General features: G+C 44.9%; 1 protein-coding gene across 2 annotated transcripts; it reads left to right on the top strand.

Annotated features, from left to right (window-relative positions):
* Positions 1-18,353, top strand: ppm1f (protein phosphatase, Mg2+/Mn2+ dependent, 1F). Of its 2 annotated transcripts, none has more exons than XM_041900349.2 (9): positions 1-305; positions 2,454-2,614; positions 4,876-5,056; positions 7,306-7,436; positions 7,901-8,106; positions 16,472-16,660; positions 17,193-17,336; positions 17,588-17,681; positions 17,963-18,353. In XM_041900349.2, exons 3-9 carry the CDS (start codon positions 4,878-4,880, stop codon positions 18,340-18,342), a joined length of 1,323 nt encoding a protein of 440 aa, XP_041756283.2. In that variant the 5' UTR covers positions 1-305; positions 2,454-2,614; positions 4,876-4,877; the 3' UTR covers positions 18,343-18,353. The 2 variants fall into 2 exon arrangements, with proteins under 2 accessions (XP_041756283.2, XP_045081573.1); XM_045225638.1 differs by having other exon boundaries at positions 4,871-5,056.
* Positions 18,354-19,034: the final 681 nt, after the last annotated feature.

Below are 19,034 nucleotides of genomic sequence, written 5' to 3'. Positions count from 1 at the left end.
TTCGGGAACGTCAGATTCCCGTAGTGTCTACGCAGCCAAACACAGATCTATGAACGGAGTGGATCATCTCAAAATGTGCTTGCGCCCACTACAAGCAAGCCCATGATCTACAACTCAGTGAAATGCGCAGATTCTGTGTAATCGCAGTCTTCGAACAAAGCGGATAGTTTTCACGTCGCCACACTTCTTCTAAGACTTCCATGGCGTGAAACCCTTTTAGTGTCGGTCTTGAAAGGGCGTGTAGTTGTCTAGTTCAGCCCCATAGCGAGCGAGTAAAGGGAGTGCCCTGAAGAAGATAGTCCAAGGTAAGAAATGTTATCGTGTCGTACAGTAGCTTGAAAATGAGTTTGTGCTTTTTTGTAAAGCAGGAAATAAAATAAAACATTTTGTTTATGGAGACTCACAATGTTTCTGTGGCTGTAGGCCATTTAGTGACTAGCATTCCTAGTCGCAAAACCTATTCGCTATATATTATACCGTCAGAGCAGTCTGTCAAATACACGCACGTCTCAACAGTGATTTTATTCCTCATATTGCGTTACATTATTGCATTATTACACATTCATTCACATCATGTGCACAACATTTCCCCTATTTCTGATCCTAAGATACACACACACACACACACAGGTGAGCACTACCCCCTTGCTGAAGCTACACTACATGACCAAAAGTATGTGGACACGTGCTCGTCGAACATCTCATTCCAAAATCATGGGCATTAATATGGAGTTGGTCCCCCCTTTGCTGCTATAACAGCCTCCACTCTTCTGGGAAGGTTTTCCACTAGATGTTGGAACATTGCTGCGGGACTTGCTTTCATTCAGTCACAAGATAATTAGTGAGGTCGGGCACTGATGTTGGACGATTAGACCTGGCTCGCAGTCAGCGTTCCAATTCATCCCAAAGGTGTTCGATGGGGTTAATGTCAGGGTTTTGTGCAGGCCAGTCAATTTCTTCCACACTGATCTCGACAAACCATTTCTGTATGGACCTTGCTTAGTGCACAGGGGCATTGTCATACTGAAACAGGACAGGGCCTTCCCCAAACAGTTGCCACAAAGTTGGAGGCACAGAATCATCGAGAATGTCATTGTATGCTGTAGCGTTAAGATTTCCCTTCACTGTAACAAAGGGGCCTAGCCTGAAGCATGAAAAACAGCCCCAGACCATTATTCCTCCTCCACCAGACTTTACAGTTGGCACTATGCATTGGGGCAGGTAGCGTCCTCCTGGCATCCGCAAAACCCAGATTTGTCCGTCGGACTGCCAGATGGTGAAGCGTGTTTCCACTCCTCCAGAGTCTAATGGCAGAGAGCTTTACACCACTCCAGCCGACGCTTGGCATTGCACATGGTGATCTTAAGCTTGTATGCGGCTGCTCGGCTATGGAAACTAATTTCATGAAGCTCCAGACGAACAGTTCTTGGGCTGACGTTGCTTCCAGAGGCAGTTTGGAACTCGGTAGTGAGTGTTGCAACCGAGGACAGACGATTTTTACGCGCTGCCTTCTGGCCGTGGGAGATTTGTTAAGAGTCCAGACGCTCGTTCTGAACATTTCAAATGCATCGTTTGTGGTATGGTTTTGGAAACATAAGGAACGGATCTTTCATATCAATGAGAAATAATTTTCAAAAAGTATAAAGGTTACAGTGCCTTCAGAAAGTATTCACACCCCCTTAGTTTTTCCACATTGTGTTACAAAGTGGGATTAAAATGGATTTGTAATTTATTTTGTCAATGATCTACACAAAATACTCAGTCAAAGTGGGAGAAGAATTCTAACAACAAAGTCACCATTGGTGAAATCCGTGAGAGGTTTCCTTCCTCTCCGGCAACTGAGTTAGGAAGGACGCCTGCATCTTTGTAGTGACTGGGTTTATTGATACACCATCCTAAGTGTAATTAATATCCACCATGCTCAAAGGGATATTCAATGTGGGGTTTTTTTTCTGCTTTTTATTTTTTACCCAATAAGTACCAATATGCATTGGAAAACCTCCCTGGTTTTTGTGGTTGAAACCCACATGGCCATAGTTAAATGTTGCAGTGATGGAAGACCGAGGCATACCTCTGCTAGTTAGCAATCTGCGTCTCCAAACATCTGTGTGTAAACGGAAGACGTGTTGTCACTGAAAATTACTGTCGGCTGCAACTGTGTTAAAACTGGTTAAAACAGTGTACAGTAGGTGTATATTTTGCATTTGTGGAATTATTTTGGTGTGACATGAAAGTAAAGGACTTTATGTTTTTAGAATCGTAGCGCAATTGAGAATCGATTCACGTTTAGATGGAGTATTTGGCTGTTTCTGGCTTCCCTCTAAACAGAACATGTAAGGCCCTTGGACTATAAGGTGTAACATTAGACTCCTTTGGTCCATTATTGGGCTATAGCAGGGGTAATGGTGTGACAGGAATAATATTGAGCTGTATTATTGTTTTGTCCCTCATAGAAGTTGGACCTGTGAGTCTCACTGACGGACCGAGAGACAAACAGACAAAAGGACAGACGAACACACAGACAGACGGGGTGGATGCCGGGCCTCTGGTTATCGTGGGGACCACTCACTGCACCTGTTTGACCTTTAACTGACCTCTGACACTTATCCTGAAGGTAAAAATAAATAAATAAATAATAATTTGGGGGGTGCTTTTATTTGTTCTGTTACACACATGTGTGTTAGGAAAATAACAATGTTTTAGTATATGTTTTTCATATCCCAAGTTTCCAAGGCGACCCTCAAACTTGTGACCCTAAGGTCCAGAGATGCACACGTTACCGCTGCTCCAAGAAAGCGATCTCCCTTGGGAGAGTGGTAATCGGTTTGTTACAATAATAAAACCTAATGGTACAAATCATTTTTCAATAATTCTGAGCAGAACCACTATTTTATTTAATTTTTTCGTTCCGACAAGAAAAGAAAGTTCTGAACCGGTTCAACCCCCAAAAAGTAATGGTTCATATAGTTTATTTTCATACATTTTTTAAACCTGTGAAATCAACATCATTTTACATTTAGCTCTTTAATTTACTCTCCAATTAGCGCCGATAGAGCAGCTTGCTGTGGAACGGGTAAGATAGTTGTTTACGAGTGTTGGAGTAGTGAACTACATATTGTTCAACTAGTAATTTAACACATTTTGCAGTAGATTGGTGGTAGTTCAACTCAATTCAAATCCACGTAGTGTTTCCAGTAGTTAATAAATGTTTTGCCATGTAGCGGTGTAGCTAACTACTGGAACTACACACTACTGTTTTACCATGTAGCGGTGTAGCTAACTACTGGAACTACGTACTACTGTTTTACCATGTAGCGATGTAGCTAACTACTGGAACTACACACTACTGTTTTACCATGTAGCGGTGTAGCTAACTACTGCAACTACACACTACTGTTTTACCATGTAGCGGTGTAGCTAACTACTGCAACTACACACTACTGTTTTACCATGTAGCGGTGTAGCTAACTACTGGAACTACACACTACTGTTTTACCATGTAGCGGTGTAGCTAACTACTGGAACTACACACTACTGTTTCACCATGTAGCGGTGTAGCTAACTACTGGAACTACACACTACTGTTTTACCATGTAGCGGTGTAGCTAACTACTGCAACTACACACTACTGTTTTACCATGTAGCGGTGTAGCTAACTACTGGAACTACACACTACTGTTTTACCATGTAGCGGTGTAGCTAACTACTGCAACTACACACTACTGTTTTACCATGTAGCGGTGTAGCTAACTACTGGAACTACACACTACTGTTTTACCATGTAGCGGTGTAGCTAACTACTGGAACTACACACTACTGTTTTACCATGTAGCAGTGTAGCTAACTACTGGAACTACACACTACTGCTTTACCATGTAGCGGTGTAGCTAACTACTGGAACTACACACTACTGTTTTACCATGTAGCGGTGTAGCTAACTACTGGAACTACACACTACTGTTTTACCATGTAGCGGTGTAGCTAACTACTGCAACTACACACTACTGTTTTACCATGTAGCGGTGTAGCTAACTATTGGAACTACACACTACTGTTTTACCATGTAAGCGGTGTAGCTAACTACTGGAACTACACACTACTGTTTTGCCATGTAGCGGTGTAGCTAACTACTGGAACTACACACTACTGTTTTACCATGTAGCGGTGTAGCTAACTACTGGAACTACACACTACTGTTTTGCCATGTAGCGGTGTAGCTAACTACTGGAACTACACACTACTGTTTTGCCATGTAGCGGTGTAGCTAACTACTGGAACTACACACTACTGTTTTACCATGTAGCGGTGTAGCTAACTACTGGAACTACACACTACTGTTTTACCATGTAGCGGTGTAGCTAACTACTGGAACTACACACTACTGTTTTACCATGTAGCGGTGTAGCTAACTACTGGAACTACACACTACTGTTTTACCATGTAGCGGTGTAGCTAACTACTGGAACTACACACTACTGTTTTACCATGTAGCGGTGTAGCTAACTACTGCAACTACACACTACTGTTTTACCATGTAGCGGTGTAGCTAACTATTGGAACTACACACTACTGTTTTACCATGTAGCGGTGTAGCTAACTACTGGAACTACACACTACTGTTTTGCCATGTAGCGGTGTAGCTAACTACTGGAACTACACACTACTGTTTTACCATGTAGCGGTGTAGCTAACTACTGGAACTACACACTACTGTTTTGCCATGTAGCGGTGTAGCTAACTACTGGAACTTCTGTTTCTGTTTTCTGTTTCTGTTCTGTTTCCATTCCTCAGGAAATGTCGTTATTTTTCGGTTCCTTTCCCTGAACCGGTTCCAACCCCTGAAAGGTATGCTGTGTGTGTGTGTTCCAAGTACAGGTATGGGTGGTGTCATGGAGGAGGAGGTGGTGCGGGGGTTCCTGAGGAGGTTCCTGGAGGAGTTCCCTGCTCCGCTGGGTTCTGAAGACCCCCTGCCTCTCAGCCCCCTCAGCAGGAAGGTCAGCCTGGACGAACTGAGAGGAGAGAGCCTGGACCTGGGCCTACGGCTGCTCAACACCAGGTGTGTGTGTGTGTGTGTGTGTGTGTGTGTGTGTGTGTGTGTGTGTGTGTGTGGACAAGTTGAGGGGAGACAGCACGGACCTGGGCCTATGATTTCTCATCACTGTGTATGTGGTACAGGACTACCTGGTCCAATAAGAACCACTTGTTTTTCATTTTCTGTTGAAAAAATGTTTTGTTTCGGTTTGCCTTAATGAACATGACCCCGGTGGTGTTGATGGTGCTGCTTGCAGACCGCATTCTTTAAATTCCTGTTGTGCAGCAGCGAGCTGATCCTCCCATATCTGTATCCTTCCCTGTTCGTTAAACCCTGCGTGAGTAGAGGGCTGAGTTACAGGGCTGTTACACTGCCTATCACAGAGAGAGGGGAGGAGAGAGGAGAGGGAGAAAGACACAGACAGACAGACAGACAGACAGACAGACAGACACAGGGAGAGCTGTAAACTGCCTCTGAACACACTTCAGGGATAATTACCCAGCTGGGTAACACTTTACTTGACACCCAGCGTCATAACACGTTATGACACGGTCATAACCACATGTCATAATATGTCATAACAGCTGACATAACTTGTCATAACCGGTCATAATATGGTCATAACACTGTCATGACACACATATTTAGACCTGTTGTGACATAGATTGCATTGTTTTATGGCTGGTTATGACACCTATATAAGTGTCAAAACCCACCAAAACATTCCATTACACCATAGTCTGCTTGTCAACAGTATGTTAAAATTGATCATATTAAGTTATCATGGTAAATGTGCACAAACAGACATGCAGCTACCCCAATGCTCTGTTGCTGATGACTGGGATGAATGCAGGAGCAGATTTCAGGAGCAGGACAAGACACCCTCTTTTTGACTGATGACTGATTTAAGGTCATGTACATGATAGACCTATCTGGCTTATATGATAATGACGGTCATAATGCTTCTTGACAGTGTCATAAAGTGTATTTTCTTACGCTTTGAACACACCGACTGCGTCATTGCGTTTTGGTACACCAGAAGTACATTCATTTCCAATGGAACGCTGCGTTAGCCTTGCAGCATTGCGTTGCAGAGGCAGCTGCAGTGCGTTCTGTGTGGTGCACACGGTGGATTTATCGAACGTATGCGTCAAACTGTATGCGTAGACGGCTTGACAGAAATGGTCGCGGAAGGTGAATGTTGAACTTTTGTTGCACACACGTCTAGACGACGCTGCGTACTATTTTGCGCGATGACGCAGTCGGTGTGTTCAAAGCGTTAGTCCAAGAGAAGTGACGCAGGAGGGTCATAATGCTTCATGACAGTGTGATAAAGTGTATTTTCTGCAAGTTATTTAAAATATGATGAAGAAAACATGACTGTAAATAATTCATTACAACAACAACAAAGGACTTAGGAAACAAACTTTCAAACTAAAGGAAACTTCTTGGAAAAAATACATTTGAATAAATGTGGGTTTGACCCTCTTATATAGGTTATTATATAACCAGCTATAAAATAACATAACATATGTCACAACAGGTCTAAATATGTGTGTCATGACAGCGTTATGACCATATTATGACAGGTTATGACAAGTTATGTCAGCTGTTATGACATATTATGACAGGTGGTTATGATGCTGGGTGTCAAGTAAATTGTTATCAAAAGCGGTAGTATTGAAAACAACAAATGTCCGAGATTCAGAGAAGTTCTAGCATGTCCTCTTTTCCTTCTGTGTTCTTCTTCTTACTCTGAGGCACTTCCTGTTCGTATGACCTAATTTCCTGTCTGTAGAATCACTATTGTTCTACCCACTTCCTGTTTTCCCCCTGTGCGTGTCTCAGTCCCCTGTTCCACCCTGGCAGAACTCTAATCTCGTACAGAGACATAACAGATGTGTGCTGTTCAGCTGTGTTTCAATTTGGTCTGTGTGTGTTCACCATAGAGAGAGAGAGATGGATGGATAGATAGATAGAGGACTCACTTTTGTATCTGTCATTATAGCGTCTGTGACAGCATCTCCATTTTGAAGTAGTCAATTTTCTCTTCACGATTGGCTGATCCCTCCTGATGACCTGGTTGGACATGACTCTAAAGGGTGACCAGGAGGGATCAGCCAATGAAGTTGGAAGTCCCACTCATTTGACTACATTCAAATGGTAACAGCCCTCAATGGCGCTGCCCATGCTAATAAGGCCTTTTGGCCACTAGAGGCCTCTATCATTCTCTATGGCGTTCACTCATAAGGACCCTCTGTCCTCTCATGCAGGAATGCTCCATCACCACTGAGTGCAGCCATGTGCCATGCAGCCTTGGCTAAGCTGCTGAAGGCTGACCTTTCACCTTTCCACCTCCCCCAGGAAGCTGAACAGCAGCAAGGAGAGGAACAGGAAGTCGTTTGTGAGTTCGGACTAATGTCATCTATGATTCAGACCACCTGTGTCCAGCGGAGCGTCCACTCCTGTGTGTGTGTGTGTGTGTGTGTGTGTGTGTGTGTGTGTGTGTGTGTGAACAGTGGTGGAAAAAGTACCCAATTTTCATACTTGAGTAAAAGTAAAGACACCTTAATAGACAATGACTCAAGTAAAAGTGAAAGTCACGCAGTAAAATACTAAATTGCAGTCTACTAGCCCAGCTGGCCGGTGCCCAAAATCCTTAAATTCCATCACTGTGTGTGTGTCCAGTGACCACCTCTTTAACCCCTGGGGTTTCATCTCCCAATACCAATTGACCCCTAGACACTTGTGTAAGGCTGAAAGGCTTGAATATGTGTCCCACGATATGTTCAAACAACATTCTCATCTGGACTATCAGAGACCTAACTGAAATGACATTTCCTTTGGCCCCTCCCCTCTCCTCCACAGTGCTCCAATCAGAGCCCATCCAGCGGCTGTTTCTCAATAAGCTTCAGGAGGTGGGTGTGGCTTGGCACCAGACTCTCCCCGCCCCCCTCCCAGTAGGTCCCTCCCGTTTCCTCATGTGCTCCGCCCACGCCATCAGGAACACTCGGAGGAAGATGGAGGATCGTCATGTGGCCCTACCTGATTTCAACACACTCACTGGCCTCAAGGTAATAACTCTGTTATGAAGTTTTTCTCAGCCGGTCCCAATTCGCTTCATACCCCTTCCCCTTGGCCCTAACCATTGCTTAACAGGATGAGTCACCTCGCCGTTTTGGACTGTTTAGTTCTGGAACATATTTGACCGTATCCGGTACGTCTCATGACATGAAAAATTATTTTCACTTTTTGCAATGTAAAAATTCGAATAAAAGCGATCAACGTTAATTAGAGTTGCCTCTTCATTAATTCTCCTGCCCCCCACCAAAAAAGGTAATGTGAAAAAGTAGATTTTCAGCCAGGGCCTAATATTCTAGGAGTTGATTCGGGTTGGGCCGGCCCGGGTTTATGGTTTGTGCAACATTGTAACCTATGTTTGAGACCAACGCGTGGCCGTGGCCGTGTGAGAAGCGCACGCCAGTATCTCTCACATAACTAGAATGAGATTCACTTTCTATGATCTCTCTCCCTCTCTGTTCTGATAGACATGAGCCGGCATCTCTCATCTCTCCAGCGTTGCACTTCATCATTTATTTCCTTATAGAATCATAGCCGCGCGAAGGGTTCTGGAGGAACTGCAGAACCCCAGATACATTGAAATACATTTGCCAAAGTTACAGAATTACTGCTGTCTGTTCAGAAATAAAGGAAATCGTTCAGAATAGCCTACTACACCATGAGAAGGCCTATAATTTAGCCACAGAGGATCAATAGCTTCTCTTTTTAAAATAGCCTAGCTGTGGATTGTAGCCCAATAACAAGGAATAGTCTACAGTCGGGGACGCGCAGCAAATCTGTCAGTGAAAAAACAGCACACAGACAAAACAGGCCTTTTGCAATATTTCAAATAAAATTGTGGGAAAACACAGATTGGAAAGCAATGACTCCTGCTGAAAAGAGAAGACTCTTTACTTTTAATATACTGGACATTTGAGAAATTGACCTGCATTGGGTGCATAACCTGATTAGGGCATCCACCCACGGTGCTCAGAATGACAGAAATCCCATTTAAACTATGGCAATTCAATCTTAAAGGCCCAGTGCAGTCAAACAAGATTTTCCTGTGTTTTATATAGACTGAGTATACCAAACATTAGGAACACTTTCCTAATATTGAGTTGTACCCAATGTTCCCTGTAAGCTGCTCGCTGGTGCGCAGTAGCCCTGAGACTTCCGCGCAGCTCCCCGGGACTGCCTCGCAGAAATATCAGCTCACAGAGAGAAGCACGAGATTGAACTTCACTCAACCTTCTAGAGCAGTGGTCACCAACCGGTCGATCACGATCTACTGGTCGATCTCCAAGGCATTCCTAGTCGATCTCCAAACATTTCTGTAAAAACCCAACGAAAAGCCTTGTGTTCCTATTTTTTTTAGTTTGTCTTAGGCTGTTGGCGTCTGGTGCACCCGATTCAGCTGCCCTGCGCACCGGGTAGGGGAACTGTTGCCATTTTCAACCATTTCATGTGTCTGAAGGTACAAACTCGTCCTTCCCGGCGAGCCCAGAGAGCAAATCAAGTGTGCTATAGGCCTACCGCTGGCCAATCGGATGGCTCGGACTACCCTGTCTGCAGTAACGTAGCGGTCATAAAATAAATAAATAAATAATCATAACAGAAATAAATAAATAATCATAAGAAAGCTACAGAAAAGTTGATACTGTGAGATTTCAAAACGTTTAAAACCATGACTAGAGAGAGACTGTCAACGAATACAGGAAAGAGCTGCTGTTTTTTATGACTGAGTTCATGTTTAAGTTCTTACTCGGCACTTTTAACACTTTTTTATAAGCCATAAAATGTGCGTTCCTCCTATTTCCACTCAGCGCTATAACAAAGCACTGCAGCAGTAATGAATGAGTAGGAAAGTGTATATATAGGCTTGTGTTGTTGTTATTATTAGCAGCTTGGGTCTTTTTTTATATAGAGGAAAATATTTCACTTTCTCTGTTTATAGAAGTAACAACATGAATTTGTGCATGAGGCAGAAATAATGCGGTGGAACTCGAGTTTCGCCAGCTGGAAGACGGTGTCCCTTTTTGGTCAGTGTCAGTGGAAGGAAAGGGAGAGAGGAGTGATGAGAGGCGGACCATCAGTCTGCTGCCCTCTCCCTCCGTTGAGACTGACCATCAGATACAGGCACCATCAGCCCAGTAAAATAAAAATAAAAAGCGTATTATTTAAATGTCTGCTCACTCGGCTGTACTTCACAAGTAATACAACAACGGATCTATTACTGGTGTGATCATATAGTGTACCTCAAATGGCCCGAACAATTCAAGCAAAGCCAATATGAGGTGATGCTGTATTGGGCCTATAGCTTACTGCACAAACCTCATTGCTACAGAACTGTTTTAATTGGTTCATGTTGCATAGGATTACGCTTTCTAAGTCCTGTTAAAAGAAAATGTGAGCGGTAGATCTCGGCTTGCATTTTGACTCAGAAAGTGATCTTGACTCAGAAAAGGTTGGTGACCACTGTTCTAGAGTTTTCGCTGTTATAATATAATATGCCATTTAGCAGACGCTTTTATCCAAAGCAACTTACAGTCATGTGTGCATGCATTTTTACGTATGGGTGGTCCCGGGGATTGAACCCACTACCCTGGCGTTACAAGCGCCATGCTCTACCAGCTGAGCTACAGAGGACCACTGTTAACACTATCAACGTTTTCCCTTTACTGTGGCAATTGTGATTGAATCAACGCAATATTAGCCACTTTCAATGCAACATATCGAAACAAAACAAACTATGCAAGACATTTTGTTGTAGGCAGAACACATCGGAGTAGGATTCTATTGCATTGACAAGCACTACTCAGCCCTACTCTACACAGACTGATGCGGCATAACCAATCAGAGCTGCAGTAGGCCTATATGCAAATAGACCATTGCCATATATGGATCTGTGCCGTTTACTTTGAACTGGACTGTGTTTACAGTATGAGCGGTCGTGAGTAGATGCGCTTGTTTTGAGTCAAAGTGAGAGCAGCATGTCGCCACGTGTGCACATTTGTTCATATCCTTTGCTAGTTATTGAGTTATTAGCCCAGTTATAGATCATTTGTAGTCAGCAATAGAGGAGTGATTTGCTTCCTACAAGAGCACAACACGTGTACATTTCTAGACATCTTTGAAAAACGAGTCAGGTAAAGAGGTTCTTTTTTTTTCTTAAAAGGGCAGTGTTGTATTTTAAGACAGGCTTGAATAAGCTAAGTAGCCAATAGGCAGAAGGTAGCATAATTTGTCTGATTCTCTGTAATAATGGTATGAGTATCATAATGCATTTTATTTTGTAAAATGGTTTCTTGCATCAAACAACACAACATTTTCAGTCACCTCCTTGTCTGAAGGACAAGTGGATAAACAGGTTAATGCCAAGCCCTGCATGTTTTTTTCAAACGTCTCATGGAATGTAGGCCTACATTGAACACCACACATTGGCTGCTACTGTAGACTGAATGATAGAACAGCTATTTCCATGTTAAAATGTTATGGGATGCATTTTCTCCATAGTTTTTGATGGTAGTCCACTCTGGTAGGCCTACATTATGATCATATAGCCACAGTAGCCTACTGGGCCAATGTTAAAACTGTAACTTAAAGGGGGTACAGCCTCAGTGTTCACAGCAAACGTGCGCTGGAAGTTGCACAGAATTTATGCTCAGCAGACCTGAAATTTCTCAGTGCCTAATATTTTTTGGGAACATTGGTTGCACCCCCCCTTTTCCCCCTCAGAACAGCCTCAATTCATCGAGGGCATGGACTCTACAAGGTGTCGAAAGCGTGCCACAGGGATGCTGGCCCATGTTGACTCCAATGCGTCCCTCAGTTGTGTCAAGTTGGCTGGATGTCCTTTGGGTGGTGGACTATTCTTGATACACACAGGAAACTATTGAGCGTGAAAAACTCAGCAGCGTTGCAGTTCATGACACAAACCGGTTCGCCTGGCACCTACTACCATACCCCGTTCAAAGGCACTTAAATATTTTGTCTTCCCGTTCACCCTCTGAATAGCACACATACACAATCCATGTCTCAATTAGCTCAAGACTTTAAAAATCCTTCTTTAACCTGTCTCCTCCCCGTCATCTACACTGATTTTAAGTGAATTTAACAAATTACTTTAATAAGGGATCATAGCTTTCACCTGGATTCACCTGGTCAGTCTATGTCATGGAAAGAGCAGGTGTTCATAATGTTTTGTACACTCAGTGTATACTTAAGTATAAAAAGTAAAAGTATAAATCATTTCAAATTCCTTGTATTAAGCAAACCAGACGGCACGATTTTCAATTTTTTAAAATGTATTTACGGATAACCAGGGGCACACTCCAACACAATTTACAAACAAAACATTTGTGTTTAGTGAGTCCACCAGATCAGAGGCAGAAGATGACCAGGGATGTTCTCTTGATAAGTGTGTGAATTAGACCATTTTCCTGTCCTGCTAAGCATTCAAAATGTAACGAGTACTTTTGGGTGTCAGGGAAAATGTATGGAGTTAAAAGTACATTATTTTCTTTAGGAATGTAGTGAAGTAAAAGTAGTCAAATATAAATAAAGTACAGATACCCAAAAAATGACTTAAGTAAAAATACTTTAAAATACTACTTAAGTACATTATACCACTGGTTGTGATAAATAATTAACCTATAGACCGATAAGCATGACCAGTCGACTGGTATTTCCATCAATGAATAGGCTAAAAAGCATTACTTTGCAATGGGATTTATTTTTCCTCCCAGACAATTGGCTAATACTGACTTAATGGAGGTAGTAGAGGGTAAACACCATTGGTGCGTGGGTTGTGATAATTGCGTTGTTTGCTCTATAACCTGTTAGTTCATATGCCTTGACACTGTGATATATAGGCCAATAACGAGACACAGTGGCAGAATAAATTCAACCACACCTTTGTTTCATCACAAAACCGGAGAGCAACCTCTGTCCAGTGAAGTTCACAAAACATATTGTAACAAACAGTTACATGACCTACAGCATGGTCAAGCAAGTTCATGTTTACGAAATGTTGGACTACTAAACAACTATTGATTTAGAACCACAGAGAGTTACCGCAAGTCGCAAAGAAAACAGGAGCTGCCTCCACTATTCCAGCACCATTTCAACTTCAACATTTCAACATAATCACCTAAAAGATACCAAAAACTATTTAGTCCAATCAACATAAGCTAAATATGATGTGGCTGTCCATCAAAGGAGGTTGGTGGCACCTTCATTGGGGAGGACGGGCTCGTGGTAATGGCTGGAGTGGAATCAGTGGAATGGTATCAGATACATCAAACAGATGGTTTCCATGGTGATGCCATTCCATTATCATGAGCCATTCTCCCCTCAGCAGCCTCCACTGCTGTCCATGCTTCCGATTTCTGTGTGTGTGTGTGTGTGTGTGTGTGTGTGTGTGTGTGTGTGTGTGTGTGTGCGCAAGTATAAAAACATGTTGACTCCCTCTACTGGTAGAGAAACGCCAACACCCTCCTCTCTTTCATGTTGCCTAAACGGTCTTTCACTCTGTCATACAGGACAGGCTTTTATTTGTTGTTGTCCTAGGCTACCTGGCTAAAATACTTCCTCGCTAGCCTAACTTCCTTTCATGGGCAACGTTAGCTAGTTAACATTAGCCTTCTACATCTAGCTACAACTTGCATCCTCTCAGGCCAGGGACACATTGTTGTGTCAGAATCACTGTTATAATCATTGGCCAGTACGGAGAATTAAGTAAAAGCACTGGTTCTTTTCTTTTCTCCATGGACCTGTATTGATCCTTTGTGCCAGGACCATTCACAGTTGAGCTCGCTCAGTTTAGCTCAACGCTGATTGGCTAATTTATTATACTTTTTTTTGTCAAGAGAGGCCAGATGCTCGCTGGCTTCCCTTGCCTTCAATGCTACGAGCGGCAACAAAGTCATACTGGTTTGGACCAGACAGCATCAGATAGATGGCCTACCTGTAGAGAGACTGAGTGTCTTTCTCCTGTGAGACACATTCAGCATCCATCGACTTTTTCCACATTTTCTTACCTTAGAGCCTTATTCTAAAATTGATTAGATTGTTAGGGGGTTTTTTTTCAATAAAAAACTGAAAATACATTTACATAAATATTCAGACCCTTTACTCGGTACTTTGTTGAAGCACCTTTGGCAGCGATTACAGCCTTGAGTCTTCTGGCACACCTGTATTTGGGGAGTTTCTCCCATTCTTCTCTGCAGATCCTCTCTAGCTCTGTCAGGTTTGATGGGGAGCGTCGCTGCTATTTTCAGGTCTCTCCAGAGATGTTCAATGGGGGTTCAAGTCCAGGCTCTGGCTGGTCCACTCAAGGAGATCCAGGGACTTGTCCTGAAGCCACTCCTGCGTTGTCTTGGCTGTGTGCTTAGGGTCGTTGTCCTGTTGGAAGGTGAACCTTCGCCCCAGTCTGAAGTCCTGAGCGCTCTGCAGGAGGTTTTAATCAAGGATCTCTCTGTACTTTGCTCCATTCATCTTTCCCTCGATCCTGACTAATCTCCCTCCTGCTGAAAAACATCCCCACATCATGATGCTGCCACCACCATGCTTCATCTAAGGGATGGTGCCAGGTTTCCTCCAGATGTTCAATCTTGGTTTCATCAAACCAGAGAATCTTGTTTCTCATGGTCTGAGAGTCCTTTAGGTGCCTTTTGGCAAACTCCAAGCGGGATGTGTGCCTTTTACTGAGGAGTGGCTTCCTTCCGGCCACTACATTAAACTACATTTAACTTTTTATTTTGTTAATTAGCGTTTACCCACTTATTGCATTGCCAGCATTGATCAGCGCTCAGAATGTTTATATTCTTGATCTGAATTCTAATCACGCCCGCCTTTTTGCGAAAAGGAGAATCATGAACAGTTGTTGGTTTGTTATGTTTGTCTGCACACCCCGGATTTGCCTTGGTAGCAGCACCACGCTCTCAAACGGTTAGCTCCGCCGTCTTGCATGTCGCGGCACAGGCCGAGGGAAAACAAACTACCACAGCTCGGAGTCGGGCTCAGCAGACCAACGGCAAGTGGCAACTAGAGACGCCGCTGACAGACTAGCGAGATGACGGAAATAAGGAAATGTTTAAACATCCGCGAGTCCTGCCATGTCTACAGACACCCCCCAAACAAAAAATCATGACACTCTGAGAATGAGTGCACAACTGGTAAATAGTCACTTATTGATATGTCAGTCGGGTGGCTAGCTGCCGGCAGTTACGTTAAAGGAATCTGGCTAGTTGGCTAGCTAGCTAGCCTGCTAGAAGGATGAAGTAAGAAGCTAACATATAAACAGAGCCTGACCTCAGCAGGAGCAAAATATAGACTACTAAATTCTCATCATAACTTTGCTTTAGTTTACAGAGAGTACTAGTGAGGCAGACAGTGGCGAGGCAGACAGTGGTCAGGGTGAGGCAGGCTGCAAGGCAGGAGGAGGCAGACAGTGGCGAGGCAGACAGTGGTCAGGGTGAGGCAGGCTGCAAGGCAGGAGGAGGCAGACAGTGGTCAGGGTGAGGCAGACAGTGGCGAGGCAGACAGTGGTCAGGGTGAGGCAGGCTGCAAGGCAGGAGGAGGCAGACAGTGGTCAGGGTGAGGCAGGAGGAGGTAGATGAGACACAGAGAGAGGAAGCATGCAGAGCATGCATCTCCCTATCTTTCCCATCTCCCTATCTCTCCCATCTCCCTATCTCTCCCATCTCCCTATCTCTCCCATCTCCCTATCTTTCCCATCTCCCTATCTCTCCCGTCTCCCTATCTCTCCCGTCTCCCTATCTCTCCCGTCTCCCTATCTCTCCCGTCTCCCTATCTCTCCCGTCTCCCTATCTCTCCCGTCTCCCTATCTCTCCCGTCTCCCTATCTCTCCCATCTCCCTATCTCTCCCGTCTCCCTATCTCTCCCGTCTCCCTATCTCTCCCGTCTCCCTATCTCTCCCGTCTCCCTATCTCTCCCGTCTCCCTATCTCTCCCGTCTCCCTATCTCTCCCGTCTCCCTATCTCTCCGTCTCCCTATCTCCCTATCTTTCCCATCTCCCTATCTTTCCCATCTCCCTATTTTTCCCATCTCCCTATCTTTCCCATCTCCCTATCTTTCCCGTGGGCCGGCATTTAAAATGCAATCAAATGCCACCAATCCAGTTCTATAAATGTCCCAGGTTTTAGTTTATATCGGTGGTTGTTCACCGTATCTTTACCACCCTCTACATCACTGGGATCTACTTACATCGAAGGAGAAGAGGTAGGGTGCGATTTGGGACCGACTAAGTGTATTCGTTTCACAGTTGAATATATTGGATGCAGTTTGGTCACAATTCTTTCTTACTGCAAGCTGATTGGCTGAACCTCTGACTGCTTCCTGTACCTCTTCCTGTAGGACGGTGTGGAGCGTGGTTACTATGCTGTGTTTGACGGGCACGGCGGCGTGGACGCTGCCATCTATGCTGCCACCCACCTGCACGTCACTCTCAGCCAGCAGGGGGGTCTGCAGAGCGACCCAGCCACTGCCTTCAAGACAGCCTTCACCCTCACTGATGACATGTTGAGAGGGAAAGCCAAGCGAGAGGTAGGCATGGTAGAGATTGGTGCTTTTATCTGCTCAGACATTGATCCTAATAAACCCTGACTCTAACCGAACAACCCTTAGAAATGATTCTCATAGATCTGAGAGGATGGGATAGGTGTAGCAATATAACTCCACACTGTTACAATATTACCCATCCCCATCCTTTTAGATCTGGGAGAAATGTAAAGGCTAGGAGTAAGGGGTTGATTTCGGACTGGACAGTCTGTTCATCCTCTATGATGTGAATGTGTTGGATGCTGGGAGGTTGTCTGTCTTTATGGTGGGGGGTGTGTCTGTCTGTGACGGGGGTGTGTCTGTCTGTGACGGGGGTGTGTCTGTCTGTGACGGGGGGGGTGTCTGTCTGTGACGGGGGGTGTGTCTGTCTGTGACGGGGGGGTGTCTGTCTGTGACTGGGGTGTGTCTGTCTGTGACGGGGGTGTGTCTGTCTGTGACGGGGGTGTGTCTGTGTGTGACGGGGGTGTGTCTGTGTGTGACGGGGGTGTGTCTGTCTGTGACGGGGGTGTGTCTACAGCGTCTGCGCAGCGGCAGTACAGGCGTGGCGGTGCTACTGCAGGGGGAGTGGCTTCATGTGGCGTGGCTGGGAGACTCCCAGAGCATGCTGGTCAGACGGGGTCAAGACGTTACTCTGATGGACCCACACAAGCCTGAGAGAGAGGTCACGCACGCACACACACACACACACGTACACACACGCACGCACGCACGCACACACACACACACACACACACACACACACACACACACACACACACACACACACACACACACACACACACACACATATACACACACACACACATACATACACACACGCACACACACATACATACACACACACATACACACACACACACACACACACACACACACAGTGCTAAACATCTTACCACTGCTGTCTTCCTATAGGATGAGAAGCAGCGTATAGAAGACCTGGGTGGATGCATCGTCTTCATGGGCTGTTGGCGTGTCAATGGAACCTACGCTGTCTCTAGGGCCATAGGTGAGTGGAACTACTTCCCTGCTCTTCTTCTCCATGACTCCACTGTTGCCTTGGCACCACTGTCTTGAAATTGCATTCTTTGCAATCCTCCGTCTCTTTATTGATGATGCCTGTAACTGTATGTTCATATTTAATACTGAACTGACAAGCACAGACTGATATGCGAGGCAGGACCGTGCACATACAGTAATACTCACGTCTAATAACGAGCCTCCTTTTACTTTACCTGTGAACCGCAGCCCCTACATACTTGACACTACTACATCTCCTTCCATCCACAGGGGACTTTGACCAGAAGCCCTATGTCTCTGGGGACGCTGACTGTTCCTCCACAAGGCTACATGGAGACGAGGACTACATTCTCCTGGCCTGCGATGGTTTCTTTGACGTTGTCCGGCCCGCAGAGGTCCCGGTCCTGGTCGTCAGGGCGCTACGGGAGCATGGGGAATCCCAGGGGGCCGTGGGGGGGGCTGGGTGTGAAGAGGTCTCAGAGGGTGTTCTGGGGGAGAGCGTGGCCCAGGAGCTAGTGGCTCACGCTAAGGCAGCGGGCTCTAGTGATAACATCACCGTCATGGTGGTGTTTCTACGTCCCCCTGCGCAGCTACTGCTCCAGGACCAGAGCAACACCGCTGCTGCTACTAATGGGTCAGCCCAGGAGTAGGGTGAAGTTGCCCCTAGACTCTGATCTGGGGTAAGTTTTGCCTTAATGGTTAAGGTTAGAATTGGGGGAGGGGATCATCGCTGATTCTAGATCTGTACCTAGGGGAAACTTCACTCCGCAGCTCCAGCCCAGGCCTCCAACTCCCAGAACACACCGGGGCAGTGAGACAGGAAGTCTGCTGCTGCTGCTACCCATAGTGCACGTTGGCGGGGAGGCAGGAATTGGACTGGATTTAAAAGAGGCTGGGTTTATTGTGTTACGACGTGACGGTGCCAAACTACTCAGTCACTGCGTGGTGTGATTAGCCTTTTGAATCACCGCTGGTGCTAAAACAGATATTCAACTGGACGGGAGAAGCTCTGTTCATACCAAAACAAGTCTTAACACAGACTAACAGCTTATACTATAGTTTTGGCAATGGTCATTAGCCGTGTGCTTGAGTAAGGCCCCATTCGTCAGTTCATGTAAGGGTGGCTCTAACATCCTCCCTCCATTTCTCTTGCATCATCAGTTATTTGTTACAAGCTAAATGATAGCATGCTGGCATCCATGCTTCTATTTTCTTTCAGAAGGTGATAGAAACATAACGTTTCCTAACATCTTCATTTAAAAGGGCTGAGAGGATTCATCCTCTTAGACTGTTATAAAACGAGAGGTAAACCAGATGGGTCATTTATGTCAATACCTCAAAC

This window comes from Coregonus clupeaformis, chromosome 16, assembly GCF_020615455.1.
Source record: "Coregonus clupeaformis isolate EN_2021a chromosome 16, ASM2061545v1, whole genome shotgun sequence".
In the NCBI taxonomy this organism is placed as follows: domain Eukaryota; kingdom Metazoa; phylum Chordata; class Actinopteri; order Salmoniformes; family Salmonidae; genus Coregonus; species Coregonus clupeaformis.
This window is presented reverse-complemented; position numbering and strand designations above follow the sequence as displayed.

What these genes read in the sequence shown, in the direction of transcription:
- ppm1f (XM_041900349.2), top strand. Translation starts at nt 4,878, where the DNA reads ATGGGTGGTGTCATGGAGGAGGAGGTGGTGCGGGGGTTCCTGAGGAGG. An exon ending in CTACGGCTGCTCAACACCAG is followed by an intron (nt 5,057 to 7,305) that starts GTGTGTGTGTGT and finishes CCTCTCATGCAG; the next exon opens with GAATGCTCCATCACCACTGA. An exon ending in ACACACTCACTGGCCTCAAG is followed by an intron (nt 8,107 to 16,471) that starts GTAATAACTCTG and finishes CTCTTCCTGTAG; the next exon opens with GACGGTGTGGAGCGTGGTTA.